This window comes from Esox lucius, chromosome 4, assembly GCF_011004845.1.
Source record: "Esox lucius isolate fEsoLuc1 chromosome 4, fEsoLuc1.pri, whole genome shotgun sequence".
In the NCBI taxonomy this organism is placed as follows: Eukaryota; Metazoa; Chordata; class Actinopteri; order Esociformes; family Esocidae; genus Esox; species Esox lucius.
In genome coordinates, this window is record NC_047572.1 from 34,639,918 (window position 1) to 34,666,192 (window position 26,275).

At 41.1% G+C, this 26,275-nt stretch overlaps 2 protein-coding genes across 8 annotated transcripts in view; one reads left to right on the forward strand and one right to left on the reverse strand.

Moving 5' to 3' along the window:
* Window positions 1-761: 761 nt before the first annotated feature.
* On the forward strand, window positions 762-3,296 carry LOC105007783 (POU domain, class 3, transcription factor 4). The gene has a single exon (XM_010866835.3). The coding sequence runs from the start codon at window positions 972-974 to the stop codon at window positions 2,028-2,030; it is 1,059 nt and encodes a 352-aa protein (XP_010865137.1). The 5' UTR covers window positions 762-971; the 3' UTR covers window positions 2,031-3,296.
* Window positions 3,297-18,498: 15,202 nt separating this feature from the next.
* The window catches only part of rps6kal (ribosomal protein S6 kinase a, like), a 49,554-nt gene continuing 41,777 nt past the window's right edge, over window positions 18,499-26,275 (reverse strand). For 6 of the 7 annotated variants that reach the window (XM_034291768.1, XM_034291769.1, XM_029119347.2 and 3 more), the window contains 2 exons: window positions 23,616-23,756; window positions 18,499-18,783 (listed from right to left, as the gene is read on the reverse strand). In XM_034291768.1, coding sequence (XP_034147659.1) covers window positions 18,658-18,783; window positions 23,616-23,756 — 267 coding nt within the window. In that variant the 3' untranslated portion in view covers window positions 18,499-18,657. The remainder of the gene's footprint in view (window positions 18,784-23,615; window positions 23,757-26,275) is intronic. The other variant, XM_034291771.1, reaches the window with a different exon arrangement.

Here is a 26,275-nt window from a genome sequence, read left to right on the forward strand (position 1 = left end):
GATTTCTCTCCTCCTGACCGCGTTACCCGTGTGCTCTTCAATGGCTTGGTGGTTGTGCGAGCCTTCTTTTATTTCTGCTAAATATATGAAAATGTATGCAAATTTAAATCAAGCCTAACCTTCAGCCGCGACTGCAATATTTATCATGGATTTCCACATAACAAAGTGTAACCGGTCAGTCTTTTGGATAATCTGATCAGCAGCCTGGTAACAGATCACATAGATTTTCACTGATGGACCTGTGGAGATTCATAAAGACGGTCAGTTTAAACAGCATAACAACATAACAGGATCACACCATTGTACTTAGACATAAAGTGAACATTGTTTAACCAGGATTAGAGACGGTAAGAAAAGGGATCGTTTTACCAAATGGAAATGTTAAAACGGCCAAGAAGGATAACAGCAAGTTCACCAGACAGTTTTACATTATTTTGTGCATTATTTATATTATTAAGAATTAGACCTAACGTTGGTTTAATAAAGTGTTTGAATAAGTTGAAATGTTGATCATATTTAAAACTATTGGAATGCTTTAAATGCTGACATGGTAAAGTGTGACCTATATCTGTAGCTGATGTTAAGTCCCGTCACGTGTCACATCTCAGAAGTGCTCTAATGTTCCTGGTCCTTGCCTCCCACACTGAGTGGTGACAGAGAGCTGGTAATAAAAACCTCAGAGCGTAAATAAGTTGGAGATGTTGGTTAATAAACAGGAACTGCGTTCCGAGCACAAACAGCAAGTTCCACAGTAGGACTCACAGTTTAACCCTTAACACCAACATGCCTGCTCCAGTGGAACAGGGAGGGACTCCTCCCCCTGACGGCTCGGTACTGGTGGAAATTGGCAGCTGTTGTGCCCTAGCTGGTCTGTGGTTGGTAGTTGGGTCTGTCAGTCAGGCAGCAGCGAGAGGGGATCTGAGCTGCTGGTCTGCACTGTTCAGTAGTCTAGCTAGCAGGGAGACAGCAGCATGGCCACCACCGCATCCTCTGGTCCCTACACTCTGTTGGGCCCCATGCTGCCCCACCACACACACTCTGACAGCCCTGCCATGCAGGCCTCCAGCCCCTTCAGGACCCACCACAAGCTGGACTATCTACAGGGGCAGGACTCCCCACTGGAGCAGGAGTGGAGCCTCGGGGAGGGCAGCCCTTGGTCAGCCTCCCTGGAGCAGCAAGACGTCAAGCCAGGCAGAGAGGACCTTCAGCTGGGTCTCATCCACCAGCGCTGTCTGCGTGTTGGACATCCCTCTCCCCACACCAACCAACCCAGCGCCTGGTGCAGCCCTGCGTCCCACACCCCCTCCCTCTCCAGCGGACAGAACATCAACTTGTACTCCCAGTCAGGCTTCAGTGTCACTGGCATTCTGGAGCACAGCAGGCCTCCAACCAACACCCCGAACCAACTGCACCATGGCCTCCGAGACCCCCTCAGTCGGGAGCAGGCTGACCGGGCATGCCACCCCTGCCACGACCCCTCTGAGGACGAGACTCCCACATCGGACCAGCTGGAACACTTCTCCAAACAGTTCAAACAGCGACGTATCAAACTGGGCTTCACTCAGGCCGATGTGGGGCTGGCCCTGGGGACATTATACGGTAACGTGTTCTCTCAGACGACTATCTGCCGATTTGAGGCGCTGCAGCTGAGCTTTAAGAACATGTGTAAGCTGAAGCCACTGTTAAACAAGTGGCTGGAAGAGGCTGACTCCATCACAGGCTCTCCCAGCAGCATCGATAGGATAGCGTCCCAGGGCCGGAAGCGCAAGAAGAGGACTAGCATAGAGGTCAGTGTTAAGGGTGTCCTGGAGACACACTTTCTCAAATGTCCCAAGCCGGCCGCACCCCAGATCCTGAGCCTGGCCGACTCCCTGCAGCTGGAGAAGGAGGTGGTGCGCGTGTGGTTCTGCAACCGGCGGCAGAAGGAGAAGAGGATGACGCCACCGGGCGAGCCTCCCGGGGCGCATGACGGCCTCTACTATCACCACAGCGGGAGCGCAGACACGTCGTCCTCATGCCAAGACCTCTGACCTTCAACCTCTGACTGTGGGCCATGAATTCTGCCTGGGAGATAAAGACTCTCATGGACAGCGGAGCAGTGGCCAAAGGACGGACGGTGGTCCCTGCTGTGGTCGTTATGGAGACTGAGGACCACAGCGCTTACAATCAAAGCCTTCAACAACAACAAAAAGTGACAAGTTGTCAGTGCCTCCCAGCAGCCTCCATCTTCTATCTGTTCAGTAGGGATTATAACCAACTGGATCAGTTCTGTACCAAATGTTTGATATGACATCAGATTACCACGGATATAAAATCAAAATGTGCCTAAATAACCCTGCAGCGCCTTGGTCCTGACATTACCTACTGAAGCAGGTTGATGTTACAGTAATAATTCATCATAATAACACTTGGCTTATATTTTATTTTGGAGATTTGTTTTATTCCGTTTTCAACTCATCCCTGAAGGTGAGCCATTCCCACATGTTTTTAAGCAAACTAAAAACTATAACAATATTGATAAACTGTAATCAATAATCACAACTATTTATTAATCAGCTTTGATATCAATTAATTTTAGATAGCATTGTTGCCATTTTATGTAGATACCTCATGCTTTACAAACAAGGCCTGGGTCAATAAAGCCTTAACTATGGCTTCACCTTTAGGCCCATTGTCATCTGTTTTCAGTCATGGTTCCGTAGTTCAACTTCCTGTCTGTGTGTTTGTCAGGGTTCTATTTTCCAGAATTCTGTGGTACTATGGACGCAAAAGCAATGGGAGGTTCTCTCTAATGACTCCTTTTATAAGATTATGGTTGGGGTCACATTGAATCTATAGCTCAGACCATAGAGAATAATTACAAAACATACAGATTGGTGTGATTATGTTTGCCTATGGATTACTTTTTTTATGAAAGCATTATTTGATTTAAAACGTCATCATCAGACAACAACTGTGTGACTCAGAAACAGCTAGGAGCAGATCGCTACACTAGTCTATAATTATTTTATTGTATACGTTTCTTATCTAAAGTTTTATAATCTAAAATGTTACTGTTATTATTTGTTTATTTCTTAAATATTATTTTTTGAGTTTTGTAAAATTTTGTACATTACATGTTTGAAGTAATTCATTTAATTTCCTTACAGTTTAGTTATTCAGGAACTTAGTTAAATCAAAACAATATTTTCGCTACTGTAATTTTTGGCAGTTCTATTCCAGATTTTGATGTCAGGTTCAGCAATTATTTATTTTTATTGTATTGTTTTGGGAACAAACTATATGATGTAATAAAACTCTTGTTACGGCGAGTTACACAGTTTCATAGTTTGTTATAAGTCGTTAAGAACTGATGTTGCTATGGACACCAGACATAATGCTGCTCACGATTAAAAACAAAAGTTAAACATCACAATTTCCATATTATTGACATAGTTCAGAAAATTGTGCTTTAATCAATTATTATTAGTTATTAGTTATTTTTCATGTAAAAAAAACATCAGATTGAGGTTATAATAATATAAATGTAGAAGAACAACTAGAACTTTACAAACATTTTATTCCATGTTTCTAACTCGTTTAACACTGACCATCGTGTTCTGTTCTCCTCAGTCAGAATGCTGATTTCTCTCCCATGCCCAATGAATTGACAGCAACACACACACTCACACACACATGCACTAATTTTAAACCAGATGATCATCTCTGAAAAAAAGTATGCCAATTTTTATATATTTTTTTTTTGGGTAAGATTTAAAGACATTTACATCAATGGTTTGAACAATGAACCAATGCTAAAATGTCCTTTTATTGAACGAGTGTAAATGGAAATAGTACATGGATCTGGGGAGGTAGATGATGAGGAGAGGTAGTGAAAGAGATGAAGAGGAGGGAGAGAGAGACATAGGAGGAGAGGAGGGAGAGAGAGACATAGGAGGAGAGGAGGGAGAGAGAGAAACAGGAGAGGAAGGAGAGAGAGAAACAGGAGAGGAGGGAGAGAGAGAGGGGGAGGAGAGGAGGGAGAGAGAGAAACAGGAGAGGAGGGAGAGAGAGAGGGGGAGGAGAGGAGGGAGAGGGAGAGGGGGAGGAGAGGAGGGAGAGAGGGGGGCAACAAGGGCGTTAGGACTTAGAATTCAGAGCCTGACTGGAATACTAATAGAAGTGAATTTATGCATATCCTCTTTTCTTCTCTGTCTGCAGCTCAGTGAGAGAAGGGGGAGGAAATAGGGGGAGAAAAGGAAGAGAGGAGGGGGATGGAAATAGGAGACAGGGGAAACACAACATCTGAACCAAGCTGAAACATGATAACTGATCCAAGCTGAAACACCACATCTGAACCAAGCTGAAACATGATAACTGATCCAAGCTCAAAGACCATATTGCAGCCAAGATAAAACACCACATCTGATCCAAGTTGAAACATCATATCTGATCCAAGCTGAAACACCACATCTGAAACAAGTTAAACACCACATATGACCCAGGCTGAAACATCATACCTGACCCAAGCTGAAACATTATATCTGAACCAAGCTGAAACATCATGTCTGATCCAAGCTGAAACATCATGTCTGATCCAAGCTGAAACACACAATTTGAAACAAGCTAAAACACCACATATGACCCAGGCTGAAACATCATATCTGATCCAAGCTGAAACACCACATATAATCCAAGCAAAAACATCATATCCGATCCAAGTTGATATATTACATCTGATCCAAGCTGAAATACCACATATGATCCAGGTTGAAACATCATATCTGATCCAAGCTGAAACACCACATACACCAATCAGCCATAACATTATGACCACTGACAGGTGAAGTGAATAAAACTGATAATCTTGTTATCATGGCACCTGTCAGTGGGTGGGATATATTAGGCAGCAAGTGAACATTCTGTCCTCAAAGTTGTTGTGTTAGAAGCAGGAAAAATGGGCAAGCGTAAGGATCTGAGTGACTTTGACAAGGGCCAAATTGTGACGGCTAGAAAATTGGGTCAGAGCATGTCTAAAACTACAGCCCTTGTGGTGTGTTCCCGGTCTGCAGTGGTCAGTACCTATCAAAAGTGGACCAAGGAAGGAAAAGCGGTGAACTGGTGACAGGGTCAAGGGAGGCCAAGACTCATTGATGCACGTGGGGAGCAAAGGCTGGCCTGTGTGGTCCAATCTAACAGACAAGCTACATTTTTATGCTGGTACTGGTAGAAAGGTGACAGAACACAGTTTATCGCAGTTTGTTTCGTACGGGGCTGCGTAGCCGCAGAACAGTCAGGGAGCCTAGGGGAGTCCATGCCTCGAAGGGTCAGGACTGTTTTGGCGGCAAAAGGGGGACCTACACAATATTAGGTAGGTGGTCATAATGTTATGGCTGATTGGTGTATAATCCAAGCTGAAATATCACATCTGAACCAATCTAAAACACTACATCTGATCCCGGCTAAACCAACACATCTATACCAAGCTGAAACACCACGTTAACCAAGATCATAGACCAGGTAACACCTGATCCATATTGAAATATTGCATTTGAACCAAGCTGCCACTCCACATCGCATCCAGGCTGAATCATCACATCTGAACCAAGCGTACATAAAGCAATGAATTCAAGGTAAAACACAGAATTGGAACAAGCTGAAACTCAATTTTTAACACACGCTAAGACCACATCTGAACCAAGTTGACAAATCTACTATAAGCAAAGGTGAACCACCACATTGGAAAACTGATACAAACTGAAACATTACATCTGGTTTAACCTTATAGAACATACAGTATCTCTTAACATACAGATTGAACAATATCATAGTCAAAATTGAACCTGGGGAACTCCTTTCTGTACTACAAGAAATTTGGATGTAATTCCATCAGTTTCAGTATCATAAATACTCATTTCTGGTTTTCATGACTAACATGATGAATTCATAGGTACAGTGAGTCCTTGGATAAGTTGTGGTGTTTCAACTTGGATCAGATGTATTATTCAATCATGGTTTCTATTTCATGTTTCAGCTGGCTAAGAGGTGGTGTTTAAGCTTGGTTCAGATGTGCCGCTTAAGCTTTTCTCGAAGTTGATGCTTGAGCTTGGTTCACTTTGGGTATTTCAGCCTTGTTCAAATGTGATGTTTCAGCTTGGCTCAGTTTTTATGTTTCAACTTATTAATGAAATATGTAACTCTATAAGAAATTGTACTTGTCATTTTCATGCTGATGACATAGTTCTATACAATATGGCTCCTTCTCTTGAACAAGCTGTTGCAGATCTCCTGACTGATTTCCAACTGGTAGAAAATCACTTGTGCTGTCAACCGTAGGTGGGTACTAAATGCAAATAAATCTCACTACATGCTGTTGTCTAGGTCACAGAACCAAGCTTTGGATAACCCAAAAATGTTAACCCTAAATTGTTATTTCATAGAACGTGGTGCTTCTTATGAATAACTTGGTATTTACTTAGGTTAGAATCTGCCTTTTAAAACATATATTTGTTAGTTAAAATGATGTATGTCACATTAGCATTTCAGATCTGGGTAAAACTGCTTTTGAATATTTTCCCTTACAGTTAAGGAATGACTATCTAAGAGATCTTAAGTTAAACATTTATATAGATTTCTAAAAAAACCAAGCCATGAAATCAAATCAATTGTCCATAGAGCCCCGAGACATGATTTTGTGGATGCACAGATCTGGGGAAGAGTAACAAAAATAAGCTGCAATCAATAAACGTCCTGAGGAACACAGTGGCCTCCATCATTCTTAAATGAAAGAAGTTTGGATCCACCAATACTGTCGCAAGAACTGTCCGCTCAGCCTAACTGAGCAAGTGGGGGAGAAGGCCCTCGTCAGAGAGGTGCCAAGATCCCCGAAGGTCACTTTGGACTTCAACAGCTCTTGAGACTTATAGAAATGGCTGTGCAGCAATGTTTCCCTTCCCCTGACAGAGCTTCAGAGGATCTGCAGAGAAGAATGGGAGAGACCCTGGGGTCTGGTCCATGTAGAAATGGGTGTAAAGCATGGGGCACTGGTCTTGAAACCTGTGTTGATCCTCAAACACAAATGAGGAGGGCTGAAAGGCTACATTCACTTTGGAATCAGCGACCAATTCATAAAAGAAGAGGATCCCGATATCCTCAGATTTCAATGGATTTCAAATGGAGATGAACACAGTCCAGAACCAGAGACCACGCGTTGTAGAGAATCAACACCATCCAACAGTTTTAACAACCCTCCCCACATTGAACTGTAGGTAAATGTACACCCCTCTATACTTTCTTACAGGTGATTTAAATGTACACCCCTCTATAATTTCTCACAGGTGATGTAAATGTACACCCCTCTATAATTTCCCACAGGTGATGTATATGTACACCCCTCTATAACTTTCCTCAGGTGATGTAAATGTATACCCCTTTATAACTTCTCACAGTTTATATCAAAACAATAGTAACTGAGGATCTCTTTTCTCCTCTATTTAGAACTCTCCACAACTGCCAATCATTTTGTCATATGAGGTTTGTAATTTCGTTCTGGTTCCTATGATTTGACGTTTGATGAAATGGGGAACTATATAAATCTAGAAATAGAGTATACTGTCATACAAATCACAGTAAGGTAAAAATACTAATAATAGTGGGATTTATATAAATTTCAACAGCTACTACAAAGCAAGTCACAGGATATCTATAGTTAACGGACATCATGGTAAAGATGAATAAAGGTTTATGTTAAATTATTTCTAAAGTGTGAAAAGTTATTAATATTTTTGGCCACAAAGAAAACAAATTTTCCATGTTAACACAGTCTATTGAATTGCATTGAGATCAAGAGGAGAAAAAACAAGGAGGGAGAGAAAACAAGGAGGGGAAGCGAGATGAAGACAGAGAAAACATCTACAGAGAAAAAAAGGTAGTAAGAGAAAGTGATAGAGAGAGAGGAGGAGAAAGAGAGGAGGAGAAAGAGAGGAGGAGAAAGAGAGGAGGAGAAAAAGAGGGGGAGAAAAAGAGGGGGAGAAAGAGAGGGGGCAAGTGGGAGACAATAACTAGGTTTTGGCCCATCTGCATGATGACACTATCAGAGTGTGTAGTTCTGGAGCCGGTCTTAACAGTCCTGACAGCTCACACACACATCCTGTGTCTCCATGACACATACTACACCCCCCACTTGTCCCAAGGGGGGCGGGGTCAGACAGAGGAAGCTCAGCAGACTGTTTATTAACATACTGCTGGAAAGGACCTACACACACGGTGCATGAAAAACACACACACACACACACACACACACTCACTCACTCACACACAGAACTCACGGTGTCACAAAAACTCACTCACACTGCATTACACAATGAAAGACGGACATGAACTTGATTCATCTGTAAGGCTGTTCCAATCAAGGATATAAGAAAAAGCCTTTCTACATGTGACTGTCTACATGTGACTGTCTACATGTGACTGTCTACATGTGACTGTCTACATGTGACTGTCTACATGTGACTGTTTATATGTGACTGTTTATACAGTGGGGAGAACAAGTATTTGATACACTGCCGATTTTGCAGGTTTTCCCACTTACAAAGCATGTAGAAGTGTGTAATTTGTATCAAAGGTACTCTTCAACTGTGAGTGACGGAATCAACAAAAAAAATCCAGAAAATCACATTGTATGATTTTTAAGTAACTAATTTGCATTTTATTGCATGACATGAGTATCTGATACATCAGAAAAGCAGAACTTAATATTCAGTTTGCTATTCCAAATCATTTTAAAAGGCTAATTGATCATTAGCATACTCTTTTGTGATTGTTAGCACCGTTGAAAACTGTCCTTTAAACTAGTTGAGTAACTTCAGCGTCAGTGATTTTGGGTTCAATTAAGCCTATTCCATGTGAGAAATTGAGAAACTGAAGATCACACGCAACGTTTTGTACTCTCCGAACAGGACAGCACAAACTGGTTCTAACCAGAATAGAAAGAGGAGTGGGAGGCCCCAGTGCACAACTGAGCAAGAGGACAAATACATTAGAGTGTCTAGTTTGAGAAACAGACACCTCACAGGTCCTCAACTGGCAGCTTCATAATATAGTACCCACAAAACACCAATCTCAACTTCAACATTGAAGAGGCGACTCTGGGATGCTGTCCTAGGCAGGCCACGAGTTCCAGAAGAAAGTTACTCGTTTTTGGCCATTTTGAGCCTGTCACCCAGCATCACCCAAATGCTGATGCTGAAGATAAGGACTAGTCAGTGGTGGTAACATAAATGCAAAAGGGTTTTCAAATGATCGGATTAGCAAACATAGCAAGCCATTGGAATGCAGTACTGATGGTTGCTGATTTGCCTCTGTATGTTTATGTAGATATTCTATTGAAAATCAGCCATTCCCAGCTCCTATAGTCATTTAGAGCATTAACAATGCCTACCCTGTATTTCTGATCATTTTGATGTTATTTTAACAGACAATAAACAGACCAAATTTTTTGCTTCGCTTTCAAAAACATTTAAATTTCAAAGTGATTCCAAACCTTTGAACAGCAGTGTATATATATATATATATATATATATATATATATATATATATATATATATATATATATATATAAATAATGGACAGTCATCCTGTGTGTGCAACCAAATGCCACAAGTTCTACGCTATTCTGGACTGATTCTATTTGAGCTGTGACCTTTGCCTTACCTGATCACAGAGCTGGACAGCAGCCCAGACAGTAGGATTATTTAAGATTTCTTTCAATTTCATACTCCTTGCATGACATGATCCTTCTCTCTGGCTTTTTCATCCAATGCATTTTACAGCTCCGGAAATTTTTTTTTTTTTTTGAAGTTTGTGTGAGGAACTGAAGGGTTAATATGAAGAGACCACTGCAAATTAATGCTTCTGTTTTTTGGAAAGGAAAGAAAAAGGCACAGTGGTCACTTAATTTTTTCCCGGGCTGTATATAATTTTTTTTAATAATAATAAAAAATAAATATATCTAGTTTTTAAAGGATGAGAGCACATGAGGTGGATGAAATTACAAACCAGTCCTATGCTCCTACCCATTTGCTGAGTGGCCTCTATGATCACATGTGGCTGATGAAATTCTGAGGGTGACTTTCAGGGAGTGGCAAGGGAATCAATAAACCTGTCAACTTCAAGACAATTGTGACGTGACATGATGATGCAATTCACTGCAAGTGAACAAACCCCTCCAGTCTTTTCAGAAGAAAATACATTTTAGGAACCTGTATTTAAAGCTGATTTGTTTGTGACAAAAAAGAATGGGATCAAATTTAAATGTATATATATATATTATTTTCAAACAATACTAATCTTTATTAAAGCAGGTCACCTCTGAGAGATATTGTTGCTGTGTCTGTGTATAGAAAACCTCCCTGTTAGGCTATCCCTAAAATACCATGCAGGTTGAGTGGGTTTTCTTCCTCCCTATGGCCAATAATGTTTCCATGAGCCAAAAACAATCGTGACCTCATTAGAAAACTCTGGCTGGATCATAGCCTGTATTCATGGTCTACCACATAATAATGAGATCATAGCATTAAAGTTAGTTTTACCTGGTAAAGTTACCAGATTGGATTACGGGTTATAGAATTTTTTGGCAAACACTTTTGTCTTCTACCAACTCAAGTAATTCACCATCCCAATTGTCGGTACCAGGTGGTTTGTTCTTTTTTTTCTACCGTTATTTTACCAGGTAAGTATGCTAAGGACCAATTCTTTATATATTTTTACATTTTACCTTGATTAATACAGAGAAATCATGCAGAGCACCATGTCTCTTTTGCAGTTGTTCCCTGTATGACAGAAATAATAGAAACCATAGACACATAAATTATATAATACATTTGAAAATACATACATTTTTAAATAGACATACATTAAGAAAAGCACACAATTGACAATAAAAAGGAAATTCATCAAACATTCAGATTTCCTTATGGGCACCAAAACATCAAACTAGTGGGCTGTGTAACCAAAATGTAGCTAAAATCAGTTCTTCCAAACTCTGATTGATTGAGCCCTAACCCTAACCCAAACTCTGATTGAGCCCTAACCCTAACCCTAACCCAAACTCTGATTGAGCCCTAACCCTAACCCTAACCCAAACTCTGATTGAGCCCTAACCCTAACCCTAACCCAAACTCTGATTGAGCCCTAACCCTAACCCTAACCCAAACTCTGATTGAGCCCTAACCCTAACCCTAACCCAAACTCTGATTGAGCCCTAACCCTAACCCTAACCCAAACTCTGATTGAGCCCTAACCCTAACCCTAGCCCTAGCCCTAACCCGGTACGTGTTTGATAACATTTTTTTTTTTCTGTTTTCCTGTTTCATTTTAAGGTGAGATAATATGGACATTTATGCAGTAGAGTCTTATACACAAACATGAACCAAGGTCTGAGCCTTCTGGATGTCAGTGAGTCCCTGCCAACTGAGATGTAGAAAAGACAATGAGCATGTAAGTTTGCATCAGTAACAAAACACATTGCTGCATGAACACTGATGCATTCCTATAAAGCACATCACCATTGTCAAGTACTGACAAACAAATGTCTGGAACAGTTTATTTTCTGTGATGAGATTATAGACATAATTGGTTTCTATTAACTTTTTTTTTTTCTAGAACTAAACTCTTAGTTACTAGCTTGGATGGTACTCAAATCAAACACCTTTCTGCATATAAATACTTAGGGGCATGGTTAGATGATAGGGTTCCTTTACATAAACAGGGCTTGTCTGTCTCAGTAAATAGAAAACAAATTGTTCAGGCTACTTTTATGTCCGTTTTAGATTATGGTGATATGATCTATATGCATGCTTCAGCAAACACATTAAAACCTATTTCCCATGGTGCACTGAGGTTTATAACCAGTGAAAGTTACAGAACTCATCACTGTATTCTATATCAACATGTGGGTTGGACCTCTATCTGTGAAGGTTAGGGTTATAATGGTTGAAAGTTACAGAACTCATCACTGTATTCTATATCAACATGTGGGTTGGACCTCTATCTGTGAAGGTTAGGGTTATAATGGGTGAACGTTACAGAACTCATCACTGTAGTCTATATCAACATGTGGGTTGGACCTCTATCTGTGAGGCAAAAGCAACACGCGCAAAATGATCTCCATATACAGTTGTGTTCAAAAGTTTGCATACCCTTGGAGAATTGGTAATATATGTAAAATGTTTTAAGAAAACACAAGTGAGCAGGGAAAACACATTTATTTTATTTCTGATTCATATTCAATTGTAGGTTATAACAGAATGGCACAATCATAAAACTAAACATGGCAACAAAGAAAATAATGAAATGACCCCTGTTCAAAAGTCTGCATACCCTTAGTTCTTAGCACCAGTGACAGCATGCAGTCTTTTGTAATAGTTGTCTATGAGGACCCGAATTCTTGCAAGTGGTATAGCTGTCCATTCGTCTTGGCAAAATGCCATCCAGGTCATGCAAAGTCTTTGGTCGTTTGGCCTAAACCACACATTTGAGATCTCCCCAGAGCGGCTCTATGACATTAAGGTCAGGAGACTGTGGTGGCCCCTCCAGAACCTTCATCATTTTCTGCTGTAACCACTGGAGGGTCAGCTTGGCCTTGTGTTTAGGGTAATTGTTGTGCCGGAAAGTTCAAGAGTGTCCCATGAGCAGCTTTCATGCAGAAGAATGCAAATTGTCTGCCAGTATTTTCTGATCCATTCTAAACTCATCTTGCCATCAATTTTCACAAGATTCCCCGTGCCTTTAGAGCTCACTCACCCCCAAAACATTAGTGAGCCACCACTATGCTTCACAGTATGGATGGTATTCATTTTCGTTCAATTATCGTTGTATTGTGCTCCTTGAAACAACTACACTGTCTTTTTCCAGAGAGGTCTGTGTATCTCCAATAGCCTTAATTTCTCAGAACATGAATAGATGATGTCTTAGTTTTTGGCCATTATGAGACTGTAATCAAACACACAAACGCTGATGCTGAAGATACAGAACTAGTCTAAATAAGGCCAGTTTTATTGCTCCTTAAATCAGCATAACAGTTAACATGTGTGTTAACATAACTGCAAAATGATTTCCTAATTATCAATTAGCCTTCTAAAATGATAAACTAGCAAACAGTGTCATTGGAACACAGGAGTGGTGGTTGCTGATAATGGGCCTCCATACGCCTATCAAGATATTACATTGAAAATCTGCCATTTCCAACTGCATGTCATTTATGATATTAACAATTTCTACACTGTTTTTCTGATCAATTTGATGTCATTTAAATGAACAAAAAAATGTATTGCTTTTCTTTCAAAAACAAGGACATTTCTAATTGACCTCAAAAACTTTTGAACGGAGGGGACGTAATTATCAGTTTCTCTCTTTTTCAGTTGAGGTGGGCGTTTACATTTTCTCCAAAAGTTTGCTTGCTGCAATACATTGGAGATTGAAGACATTAGAAATTGTATTCTTGTGAGTCCTGTATCCAAAATTATCGGTTTTGGCAGTGTGGCAGTATGAACTGTTCTTCCAGGTTTTAACTACTTTCTAGAATTTGTCTGTATTCCCATTACAGTTTGATAGTGCAGTTCATGGGTATTCAGCTACTACCTGCTGGTCTGGAGCCTGCTGGTTTTTTGTTCTACCTTAGAATGAATTGCACTCACCTGGTGTCCCAGGTCTAAGTAATTCCCTCTATTAGAAGGTTGTAATAAGATGGATTGATACTTTGAGGTGCATATTTGAATACTCCTAGTTTAGGAAAATAGTGTTCAGATTAGGCTTTTCTAATAATCTAAATGAAATGTTCCTCAGTTGCCTAAAAGCAAGCCAGAGCTTGAAACTGTTTTTCTATTCTAAGCCCATACGATTTCTCTATTATGATCAGCATTTGATAAGTTGTGCTATAGCAGATATATCTTACATAGCTTCTTATTTAAAGCAATGTGAGCAGTTAGAGTTAAAGGCTTTACTAAATGACAGGGCTGTTTAACTTGTCCCCTTGGGGTTTAGAACCGGCAACCTTCTGTTTATTGGCAGAATGCTCTTGACCACTAGTTAATTACTAGCTATACCACCACAAACCCTAAGCCAAAACCTTATTCACAGATGAAAATAATTATTTCACCTCTTCCACACATACTTTACTGAAGTAATGTTTTTATTCATGTTTTTATTTATTTTGTCAGTAATCTGTTAATATGAAGGCTCAGCACTAGCAGATCAAGTCATAATTTGATAACAAAAAAGTTATGCATGTGGTGGACAACATTACTAACAAAGGGTTTATGAACTTTAAAGCATTATTCGTTTACCTGTCCACATATATCAAGACAGAAGGAGAAAATGATTGTCCTGACGTGTTCAGTATTACTGACTCACCCAATGAGACCGGTAGTATGTCTACACTGTCCATGGAGCCAAGGCTTAGCTGCAGAGTGACTAATATACTACACAGCTCTACACTACTAAATCATTTGAAAGGATAATTCTGAATAACATTTGTGTTGAGCACTCATTTCAGGTTTTCGATGCAACTCAGACATTTTTTAACTGCTTTTAAAAAAATAAATCTGTTTTAGAAGGCAAGGACTCGGCTGTCCCAGCTTCAAAGAGAAGCAGGTTCCAATAGAGGGGTTCCTGGACAGAGCTGCCATCATGCAGAGGTGTGACGACAACAAGAGGTGGCAGAAAACCTCAGGGAGGGATGTAGGGTTTGATCACTACCTGAAGTCATAGAGGGACGTAGGGATTGATCATTGCCTGAAGTCATGGAGGGACGTAGGGTTTGATCACTACCTGAAGTCATAGAGAGACGTAGGGATTGATCATTGCCTGAAGTCATAGAGGGACGTAGGGTTTGATCATTGCCTGAAGTCATAGAGGGACGTAGGGTTTGATCATTGCCTGAAGTCATGGAGGGACGTAGGGTTTGATCATTGCCTGAAGTCATGGAGGGAAGTAGGGTTTGATCATTGCCTGAAGTCATGGAGGGACGTAGGGTTTGATCATTGCCTGAAGTCATGGAGGGACGTAGGGTTTGATCATTGCCTGAAGTGAGGGAGGGATGTAGGGTTTGATCATTGCCTGAAGTCATGGAGGGACGTAGGGTTTGATCATTGCCTGAAGTCATGGAGGGACGTAGGGATTGATCATTGCCTGAAGTCAGGGAGTATTTTCCCAAGCTATACCTTAGCAAAGTACTATGGTCTTATAACAGATGCCAAATTCTGCTGGAAGCCAGTGGAGTGGGGTTACATGGGAGAACTTGGGAAATCTGAACACCAGCAGTAGAGCAAGTGAGGTGCTTGTATTTAGCTTCACTCGCTTTAGTCAAGCACTGGTGATCAAAACCAGTCGGTGCATTTACATCCCTGTGACATACGGCCCCCTGGTGGACATTGAATTACTGCCATGCTGTACTTTAATAATTAAATGTCAATTATTTTCTTTTGGCAAGAAATCATGCTAAATACAATTGATATATCGTATTATTCTGAAATGAAATGCTATTAAAAGTAAAAAACGGTGTTGTGATAAACTATATCTAATTCATTGAGGGGAATGTTAGTAGCAAGCCTATAAATTACACAGCCAAAATCCAGAACTGGTAGAATGGGCAGTTATACATTAGTATGTTGTGAGACATGGGTGAAAGAAGCTTTGTAGCAAAATAAGAAACCAATTCTGGATTTGATTTTAGCCTCGCAGTGGCCCAAATGGGTCTGGAAAGAGATTCAGTGTCTGGAAAGTTTAAGCAGTAGAGCAAGTTTACATGAGATTCACTGAATAAAGTTGGACAGTACATCTTCTTGTCCATTGCTATTTCTATAGCAGTATTTAACCATTTTCTTTACCATTTTTCTTTCTGACAAGGTAGTATGTCCCAGTTGGTCCCAATACTGGCATACTAGTTTACTATATAGAAAATAGTACATACTTCATCATCCACAAAGTACATACTTGTAGTACGTAGTATGTGACATGAGATTACATTTCCTCGTAGTTCACATAGCGTAGTGGTTAGCTAATTCAACGGTTATTTTATGGACGACCATCTACAGTAATCTTTGTGCAAGAGTGCACTTTAGTTCCGTTAAAAAACATTCGGTAGCCCAGGTTTCTTCAGTAGAAATGTAATGGCTGGGATAAAACCTACATTTGGAAACAATATGGAGGTGGACTGTTGTGGGAACATCCCCGACCTTCAATATTTAGACCCCAGTTTGATTCCCCACTCAGAAATATACATTTTTGTCTCAGAAATATTTATTCACTTGGTACTTTTCAGCCGTCTTACAACATATATCCACTCTGTAATACCATGAACCTCATAATTGTATAATGTGAACCTTTTACATTTGTATTGTTTAATAAAAAAAAAACGAACCAGCCACGGAGTGATTCGATTCATTGTTTTCATTATAGGTATTGTATATATATTAGCTAGCCATCTACAGTCATCTTTGTAGAAGAGTACACTAGTTACGTTAACATTCTGTCGTCCATGTTATTTCAGCGAAAATGTAATGGCTGAGGTAAAAGATGTATTCCTGCAGTTTAAATAGCATGACAGCCTGCCTCATAGAAAATCGTAGATCAAGAAACAACATTCATTCCTTCTAATTGTGGGCCGGCTGAACTAGCTATTGTCTGGTTCCTTTTCTGGTTTAAGAAGCATTAATAGCAGGAAATCTTCAAATTTAGGTTGGATTTAGGTTGGGACTCAGTCTGGGCCAGTCAAGGTCATATTGCCTACCTTTTAATTGCCTAGCCACTACACAGTAGCTTTGGCTGGGGGCCTTGTGTTGTCGTCCTGCTGAAGTGAGCATCATCATGCTGAAGGGCATTGTAGCAAATGTTGGGGGGTGGGGACCAGAGATTTCTGGTCTCCACCTGTATAATAAAATCCTCACATAGCATCCAAGAGAAAACCACAGAGGAAGGGGATGACAGAAATAGGGGATGACAGAAGAGGGGGGTGGGCAGAGGAGGGTGACAGGTGAAGGGGGTGACAGGTGAGGGGGTGACAGGTGAAGGGGGTGACAGGTGAAGGGGGTGACAGGTGAAGGGGGTGACAGGTGAAGGGGGTGACAGGTGAAGGGGTTACCATCCATCCATGAGAAAAGCCACAGAAGGCAGGCCCTGCATCTCAATAATGATCTTTAATGTCAATATATACACAACTTGAAAGAAAAATATAATTTTAAAAATTAAATGAAATAAATACAATATGGTACAATTTTCCCCAATCTGAAGAGTAACGGAGGTTATCTGTCAGTCTTCACCCACAGATGCCCTTAGCCCCCCACCCCCCCCAACACCCCTCACAGCGATAATCCAACAGCACCTCCTCCTCATCATCCATTCAGTGTTGACCGGTTGTTGTGGTGGTTTTTAAATCGGCAGCATGTTTTTCTTATATACACATCATAGTCTTCATCGTCACAGTCATGGATCGGACAGAGAAACAAGGACAAAACGAAGTGTGTGTGTCTGTGGTGGTGAGTGTGTGTGTCTGTCTGTCTGTGGTGGTGAGTGTGTGTGTCTGTCTGTGGTGGTGAGTGTGTGTGTCTGTCTGTGGTGGTGAGTGTGTGTGTCTGTCTGTGGTGGTGAGTGTGTTTGTCTGTGGGGTGGGGGGAGTGGAGGGGTTATCAATGGGATGATAGAAAGGGATGATAGAAGGGGAGATGATAAAATATGATAAATGGGTGACGGAGCAGCGGATGATGGAGGGGGATAATCAGGTGGGACAGTTTATTGTAACAGTTTTAGATTGACCCCAGCCCATCAACCAATCACAGTGAACTAGAATATCAGCTGGTGCTTACTGAGAATACAGGGAGGAACATGGTTAATATCATAACATCTGAAATGTCATCATCCTTTTTAACGATGTGAGAGTATGTTTACTTCCAATATATTATGTCTTCATCCTTTTAAATCCTGTGTGTCATGTTTACCATATTATGGTTTTCCACCAGGCCAATAAAGATGGAGAGAGATAGAGATGGAGGGATGGATTATTGGAGAGATGAAAGTTGAGTGGGAGGAGGGATGAGGGTATAGAAGAGGGATGAAGACTGAGTTTGAGGGGACGAATAGCTTTCAATAAATAGATTAAGAGGTAGGGGACAGTCCAGGTTGACTTGTCTGGAAATAGAACTGGTCTGGGTCTGGTCTGGGCCTTGTCTTGTCTGGGACTAGAACTGGTCTGGGTCACGTCTGGGACTAGAACTGGTCTGTGCCCTGTCTGGGACTAGAACTGGTCTCAGACTGGTCTGGGCCTCATCTGAAGCGGTCTCAGACTGTTCTGGAACTGGTTTCAGCCTGGTCTGGGCCTCATCTGAAGCGGTCTCAGACTGTTCTGGAACTGGTTTCAGCCTGGTCTGGGCCTCATCTGAAGCAGTCTCAGACAGTTCTGGAACTGGTTTCAGATTGGTCTGGGCCTCATCTGAAGTGGTCTCAGACTGTTCTGGAACTAGTCTTTGATCGGTCTGATCCTCGTCTCAAGTGGTCTCAGACTGGTCTGATCCTGGTCTGAAGTGGTCTCAGACTGTTCTGGAACTAGTCATGGACCGGTTTGGGCTTCGCCTGAAGTGGCCTCAGACTGTTCTGGAACTGGTCTCAGACTGTTCTGGGCCTTGTGCATTACATGTCTGTAGAGGTGAGTTTCTTCATGCTGCGTCTCTGGGCCAGGCTAGAGGCAGCGACAGGCTCCAGGACGGGCTGACATGTCTTCTGGCTCAGAGCTGAGTAGGTGGCTGCCATTGCTCCCTACACAGGAACAAACACACTGTTAACAATCTTTTCAAGGATTTGTGCTATTAGCAATTATGACGTTTCAAATTAAAGGGAAGACTCCCGGAGCAAGAACGTCTTCTGTATGACACAGTAAAACATTGAAAGAGACGGCGGAAAGCAATGCGTATTTCTACGATTACTGGACAGTCTCCCTGAAGTAATGCATTTCATTTTATTACTGGACTGTCTCCCTGAAGTAATGCATTTAATTTTATTACTGGACCGTCTCCCTGAAGTAATGCATTTCATTTTATTACTGGACCGTCTCCCTGAAGTAATGCATTTCATTTTATTACTGGACCGTCTCCCTGAAGTAATGCATTTCATTTTATTACTGGACCGTCTCCCTGAAGTAATGCATTTCATTTTATTACTGGACCGTCTCCCTGAAGTAATGCATTTCATTTTATTACTGGACCGTCTCCCTGAAGTAATGCATTTCATTTTATTTCTGGACCGTCTCCCTGAAGTAATGCATTTCATTTTATTACTGGACCGTCTCCCTGAAGTAATGCATTTCATTTTATTACTGGACCGTCTCCCTGAAGTAATGCATTTCATTTTATTACTGGACCGTCTCCCTGAAGTAATGCATTTCATTTTATTACTGGACCGTCTCCCTGAAGTAATGCATTTCATTTTATTACTGGACCGTCTCCCTGAAGTAATGTATTTCATTTTATTACTGGACAGTCTCCTTGAAGTAATGTATTTCCCAACACCACTTAGATTGATTTCAGTCACTAAAAATGAAAAACCAAAGTTGTGCAGATTTCAAAAGACACAGATCTTTTTCAAGCGGTGTTATTTTGGTATGTTTACTAACATGATGGGAGTGGTCTAAAGGATTAACACACCGTCATTACATAGATGTTTCAAGTAGACCCAATATGTCCAAAAACAGAAGATTAAATTGCTTGATCGGCCAAGTTATAAATATGTTAAAATTATTGTTTTAGGGTTAGTCGAAATCATATAAATTACAATCAAATGTTTTTTGTTTGTAGAGTGGACATTTTAATTGTTTTTAAAGGCTTATATTGAAGGCTTATGGGATTCATAAGGAAACAGTTGAAGAGATTTAAATGTAAGAAATAGTTTAACAGTCGTGGTCTACACATTAAATAACACAAATTGACATGTTGAATAACACTATTTATCACATCAAATAAGCTTATAGACTAATCAGCAATTAAACTATTGTCACGTAATTCTTTAACGTATACATTCTTTTTATTGTAGTGGTTACATGTGTAAAAGCACATGTCACAGTGATTCATAGATACATATGCTATGAGGTACACATGTCACAGTGATTCATAGGTACAGTGGGGAGAACAAGTACTTGATACACTGCCGATTTTGCAGGTTTTCCTACTTACAAAGCATGTAGAGGTCTGTCATTTTTATCATAGGTACACTTCAACTGAGAGAGACCGAAACAAAAAAATCAAAAAATCACATTGTATGATTTTTAAATAATTAATTTGCATTTTATTGCATGACATAAGTATTTGATCACCAACCAACCAGTAAGAAATCCATCTCTCACAGACCTGTGCGTTTTTCTTTAAGAAGCCCTCCTGTTCTCCACTCATTACCTGTATTAACTGCACCTGTTTGAACTCGTTACCTGTATAAAAGACACCTGTCCACACACAATCAAACAGACTCCAACCTCTCCACAATGGCCAAGACCAGAGAGCTGTGTAAGGACATCAGGGATATAATTGTAGACCTGCACAAGGCTGGGATGGGCTACAGGACAATAGGCAAGCAGCTTGGTGAGAAGGCAACAACTGTTGGCGCAATTATTAGAAAATGGAAGAAGTTCAAGATGACGGTCAATCTCCCTCGGTCTGGGGCTCCATGCAAGATCTCACCTAGTGGGGCATCAATGATCATGAGGAAGGTGAGGGATCAGCCCAGAACTACACGGCAGGACCTGGTCAATGACCTGGAGAGAGCTGGGACCACAGTCTCAAAGAAAGGTCCCCCTGCTCAAGCCAGCGCATGTCCAGGCCCGTCTGAAGTTTGACAATGACCATCTGGATGATCCAGAGGAGGAATGGGAGAAGGTCATGTGGTCTGATGAGACAAAAACAGAGCTTTTTGGTCTAAACCCCACTCGCCGTGTTTGGAGGAAGAAGAAGGATGAGTACAACCCCAAGAACACCATCCCAACCGTGAAGCATGGAGGTGGAAACATAATTCTTTGGGGATGCTTTTCTGCAAAGGGGACAGGACGACTGCACCGTATTGAGGGGAGGATGGATGGGGCCATGTATCACGAGATCTTGGCCAACAACCTCCTTCCCTCAGTAAGAGCATTGAAGATGGATCGTGGCTTGGTCTTCCAGCATGACAACGACCCGAAACACACAGCCAGGGCAATTAAGGAGTGGCTCCGTAAGAAGCATCTCAAGGTCCTGGAGTGGCCTAGCCAGTCTCCAGACCTGAAGCCAATAGAAAATCTTCGGAGGTAGCCGAAAGTCCGTATTGCCCAGTGACAGTCCCGAAACCTGCAGGATCTGGAGAAGGTCTGTATGGAGGAGTGGGCCAAAATCCCTGTTGCAGTGTGTGCAAACCTGGTCAAGAACTACAGGAAACATATGATCTCTGTACCAAATATTAAGTTCTACTTTTCTGATGTATCAAACACTGATGTCATGCAATAAAATGCAAATTAATTACTTAAAAATCATACAATGTGATTTTCTGGATATTTGTTTTAGATTCCGTCACTCACAGTTGAAGAGTAACTATGATAAAAATGACAGACTTCTACATGCTTTGTAAGTGGGAAAACCTGCAAAAGCGGCAGTGTATCAAATACTTGTTGTCCCCACTGTAAATATGCTATGAGGTACACGTCACAGTTATTCATAGCTATGTATGCTATAAGGTATATGTGTTATTTTTATCTACTGATTTTCTACACGGGACTCCATTGGGACATAGCAAACGCTAAGTACCGTTATGACTTCTCATTGTCGTTGTTGTAATTTAAACTTGGAGAACTATCGTCTTCAGGTAAAGAGAGTTAGAGGCTCAGCTTCAGACGCAAATGTCAGGCAAGGATTATGTTAGTGTAGAACTGGAAAAACTGCATCTGTGCCACCAGGAAGAAACGATAGTGTTGTTAGCCCCCCGGCACAGCTCCTGCAGCCGGGCACTGGGAAGAAATGCTGCCGACCAGCTAAACCTGTGTCACTGCTAGAGCCAAAAGAGATATAACAGGTTTTCCCCACTGGAGTCGGAGTCAAGGCCCAAGCCTTCTTAAGAGGGGAATGATCGGCAGGCATGTTCTACCGGTGGCCCGGAAAAAACTGAAAACAGCAGTCAACAGCAATTTTATTGGCAGACCTTACAGTGAACCTGGATGGTTATATGGTTGTATCCCAAAAAACCTCTGTGTTACCCTCAACCCTGACCTCTCCTTTGATTAACATGTATAATATATCTCTAGAACTGCTTTTTTCCAATCTTCGGAACATTGCAAAATTCTGAAAAAGAACTCATGCAGAAAAACTAATCTAGGCTTTTGTCACTACTAAACTAGATTACTGTAATGGTCTTCTTTCCAGTTACCGTGATAAATCAATAAATAAACTTGTACCTAGAATTTCTAAACAAACAGCTGGAGGCAGGGCTTGTTCTCATAGAGCTCCAATACTGTGGAATGATCTGCCAATAAGGTTAATAATGCAGACTCAGTGCAAACTTTCAAGTGTTTACTACAGACTCATCTCTTCAGTATGGTCTAAGATTAAGTGCAGCCTGGCCCATGGGTGGGAAGTAGAATGGAAAGGCTTGATACTTCAGTGTCTGTGTGGCGTGTCTCTATGTAGCATGTTGTGTCTGTGTGGTGTGTCTCTATGTAGCATGTTGTGTCTCTATGTAGCATGTTGTCTGTGTGTCGTGTCTCTATGTAGCATGTTTTGTCTGTGTGGCGTGTCTCTATGTAGCATGTTGTGTCTGTGTGGCGTGTCTCTATGTAGCATGTTGTGTCTGTGTGGCGTGTCTCTATGTAGCATGTTGTGTCTGTGTGGCGTGTCTCTATGTAGCATGTTGTGTCTGTGTGGCGTGTCTCTATGTAGCATGTTGTGTCTGTGTGGCGTGTCTCTATGTAGCATGTTGTGTCTGTGTGGCATGTCTCTATGTAGCATGTTGTGTCTGTGTGGCGTCTCTCTATGTAGCGTGTCTCTATGTAACATGTTGTGTCTGTGTGGCGTGTCTCTATGTATCATGTTGTGTCTGTGTGGTGTCTCTATGTAGCATGTTGTGTCTCTTTGTAGCATGTTGTGTCTGTGTGGCGTGTCTCTATGTAGCATGTTGTGTCTGTGTGGCGTGTCTCTATGTAACATGTTGTGTCTGTGTGGCGTGTCTCTATGTAACATGTGTCTGTGTGGCGTGTCTCTATGTAACATGTTGTGTCTGTGTGGCGTGTCTCTACATTGAGTGTGTGTGTCGTGTCTCTATGTAGCATGTTGTGTCTGTGTGTCGTGTCTCTACATTGAGTGTGTGTGTCGTGTCTCTATGTAGCATGTCGTGTCTGTGTGGCGTGTCCCTATGTAGCATGTTGTCTGTGTGGCGTGTCTCTACATTGAGTGTGTGTGTCGTTTCCCTATGTAGCATGTTGAGTGTGTGTGTCGTGTCTCTATGTAGCATGTTGTGTCTGTGTGGCGTGTCTCTACATTGAGTGTGTGTGGTGTGTCTACTAATGTAGTGTGTGTGTGGTATGACTATGTAAAGTGTGTGTGGCGTGCCTCTATGTTGAGGATTTTTGGTGTGGTGAGGATTACCTTTACGAGGTGAGGTGCGTCGTGGCGTGTGAGTTGGAAGTGTGGTAGCGTGTCTCTTTGTGTGATCCAGGCGTGTTTTAGGACCTGCTCAGCTGAATAGCGCTGGTGAGGATCAACATGTAGCATCTTAGAGAGAAGGTCCTACAGACAGACAGGCAGAGACAGAACAACAGCAGGGAGCATGAACTTAGAAGTCCACACACAACACACTGGAACGAAACTATGTGCGTGCGCGTGTGAATATGCACCTGTATTTGCATGACTCTGGTGTCTGTCAATAAAATATAATCAATATACAACTACCTGAGTCCCATAAGGACATTATAGCATCAATATACAACTACCTGAGTCCCATGAGGACATTATACCATCAATATACAACTACCTGAGTCCCATGAGGACATTATATCATCAATATACAACTACCTGAGTCCCATAAGGACATTTTAGCACCAATATACAACTACCGGAGTCCCAGATAGTCATTTACCCTGTGTATAGAGGCTTTATGACTTCCAGATAGTCATTTACCCTGTGTATAGAGCCTTTATGACTTCCAGATAGTCATTTACCCTGTGTATAGAGCCTTTATGACTTCCAGATAGTCATTTACCCTGTGTATAGAGCCTTTATTACTTCCAGATAGTCATTACCCTGTGTATACAGTCTTTATGACTTCCAAAAAAAGTAATTTACTCTGTGTATAGAGCCTTTATGAGTATTGTGAGTTTTTCATGAACTTAATAAGTTAACCGATTAGGGAGTCTATGACTTGTTCATCCATAGTACACCTTAAAAGGAGACATCCAACTTAAAAACCTTCATTGTCCTGGTATAAATTGGTAAATGCTTGACCCAGTTGACTCCTTCTTGATAGTTAACCATGTCATACATTATATTTTTCTTCATTACAGGGTGGCTCCTCTCAATATTACCCTGGCTCTGGGGATGATATGGTGAGCTCTGAACTATTTTCACCTGAAGGAATTCCATTAGTTTTCATACTGCACCTTTGAATTCCTTTCCTTGATCATGTTGTAAAATCTTTGGTGGACCATGCTCAGAGTAAAAGGTTTGCCAATCTCAGCGCTGCATTTACTCTTCAATGTTCTTAGCCATATGTATCGGCTAAATTCACCTACTACGGCCAGGATGTACCTATATGTGGCTTGGCCTGGGCAACTCTCCCTTTGCCCATGTCAAGAAGGTCAATCTGGTAACGATCTTGAACTGCTTTGGCTATAATGCCATTTTGGAATGGGGTTGTTTCCAAATATCTTCTTATGCAGATGGTAGCGTCTTGACCTGTCCAATGTGTCTTGTACTCTAGCTCGACTAATGCCAGAGTATTCTTGTCAAAGGTGTATGTTCACCTTACGTGCTCCAGAGCCTTTGGTTTCCTCAAGAACCCTGTTGACAAGGGTAGGGATACTTGACCTTTTAGCTCGAAATTTTCCAGCAAATGTAATATCCGGGCCATCCTCACTGAGGGCGTTAAGTTGCCTATTCAAAGATACATTCCAGTGCAAAGAAAATACACTAGGTAATTATATTTATTTTGAATACCTTTTACATTGAAGTGTACCCCCAAAATGTCGTTTAACCATTTATAGACCTCCACGATATTCTGCAAATTGTATTGATGATGATTTTGATGAACCACTGTTATATTTGTTGATTACAACTTTTTTATTATTACAGGGGATATTAACATCCACATAGAAAATAATAAGGACAATAATGCCAAATAACTTTTTGCACTACTTGACACTTTTGATCTCACTCAACATGTGAAAGAACGTGCACATACTCAAGGCCACATTCTAGATCTGGTTCTCTTTAAAGGTCTCGATATTTCCTCTGTCATGGTTAAAGACTTGGACCTGTCTGATCATTTCTGTGTCTTTTTTTAATCACTGATCACTCCGAATGTTCCAGTAAACTCTGTTTCTGTTAATAGGTACATTAATGAGAGTACCAATGCTCATTTTATGGAAGCCATAGCTATCTCTCCAACAATAAGTGGTGACTCAGATGATGTACTCCTCGACTATTTTAATACCGAAATATTGAATGTCATGGATCGTGTTGCACCGGTAAAGGTAAAGAAAAGTATGAGCAAACAGAAAACACCATGGAGAACCAACATGATGGTAAGCGCCCTGAAAAGAGAATGTAGGAAAGCCGAACGTAGGTGGAGGAAAACTAAACTTCAAATTCACTATGACATCTATAAACAAAGCCTTGGTAGCTTCAACAATGAGTTACGCAGGGCCAGAAAACAACATTTATCGGGAATGATCAACAAAAATATGGTCGACAAGCTCACAAACCCAATAAGGCAGATAGCATCAGAACTCATGTCCACTGTGAAATGTAATGAATTTGCATGTTTCTTTAGTGAAATAAGTATTAGACGGACCATCAGAACTACACAGTATAACAAGGACACTGTACCGTCACCATGACCACCAAGACATAACTTAGTTACTATGTCACAATGTAATACAAGTGATCAAAAATCCCCTAGAAGAAACAGTTTGACATCTTAAAATTTCTACATGTTGTCACTGCCATCAGACTGAAAAAATAAAAAGCACTCTATAACAATGGACCTGCAGCAAATAGTTAATGGCTTTTTGGCAACAAAAATAAAACAA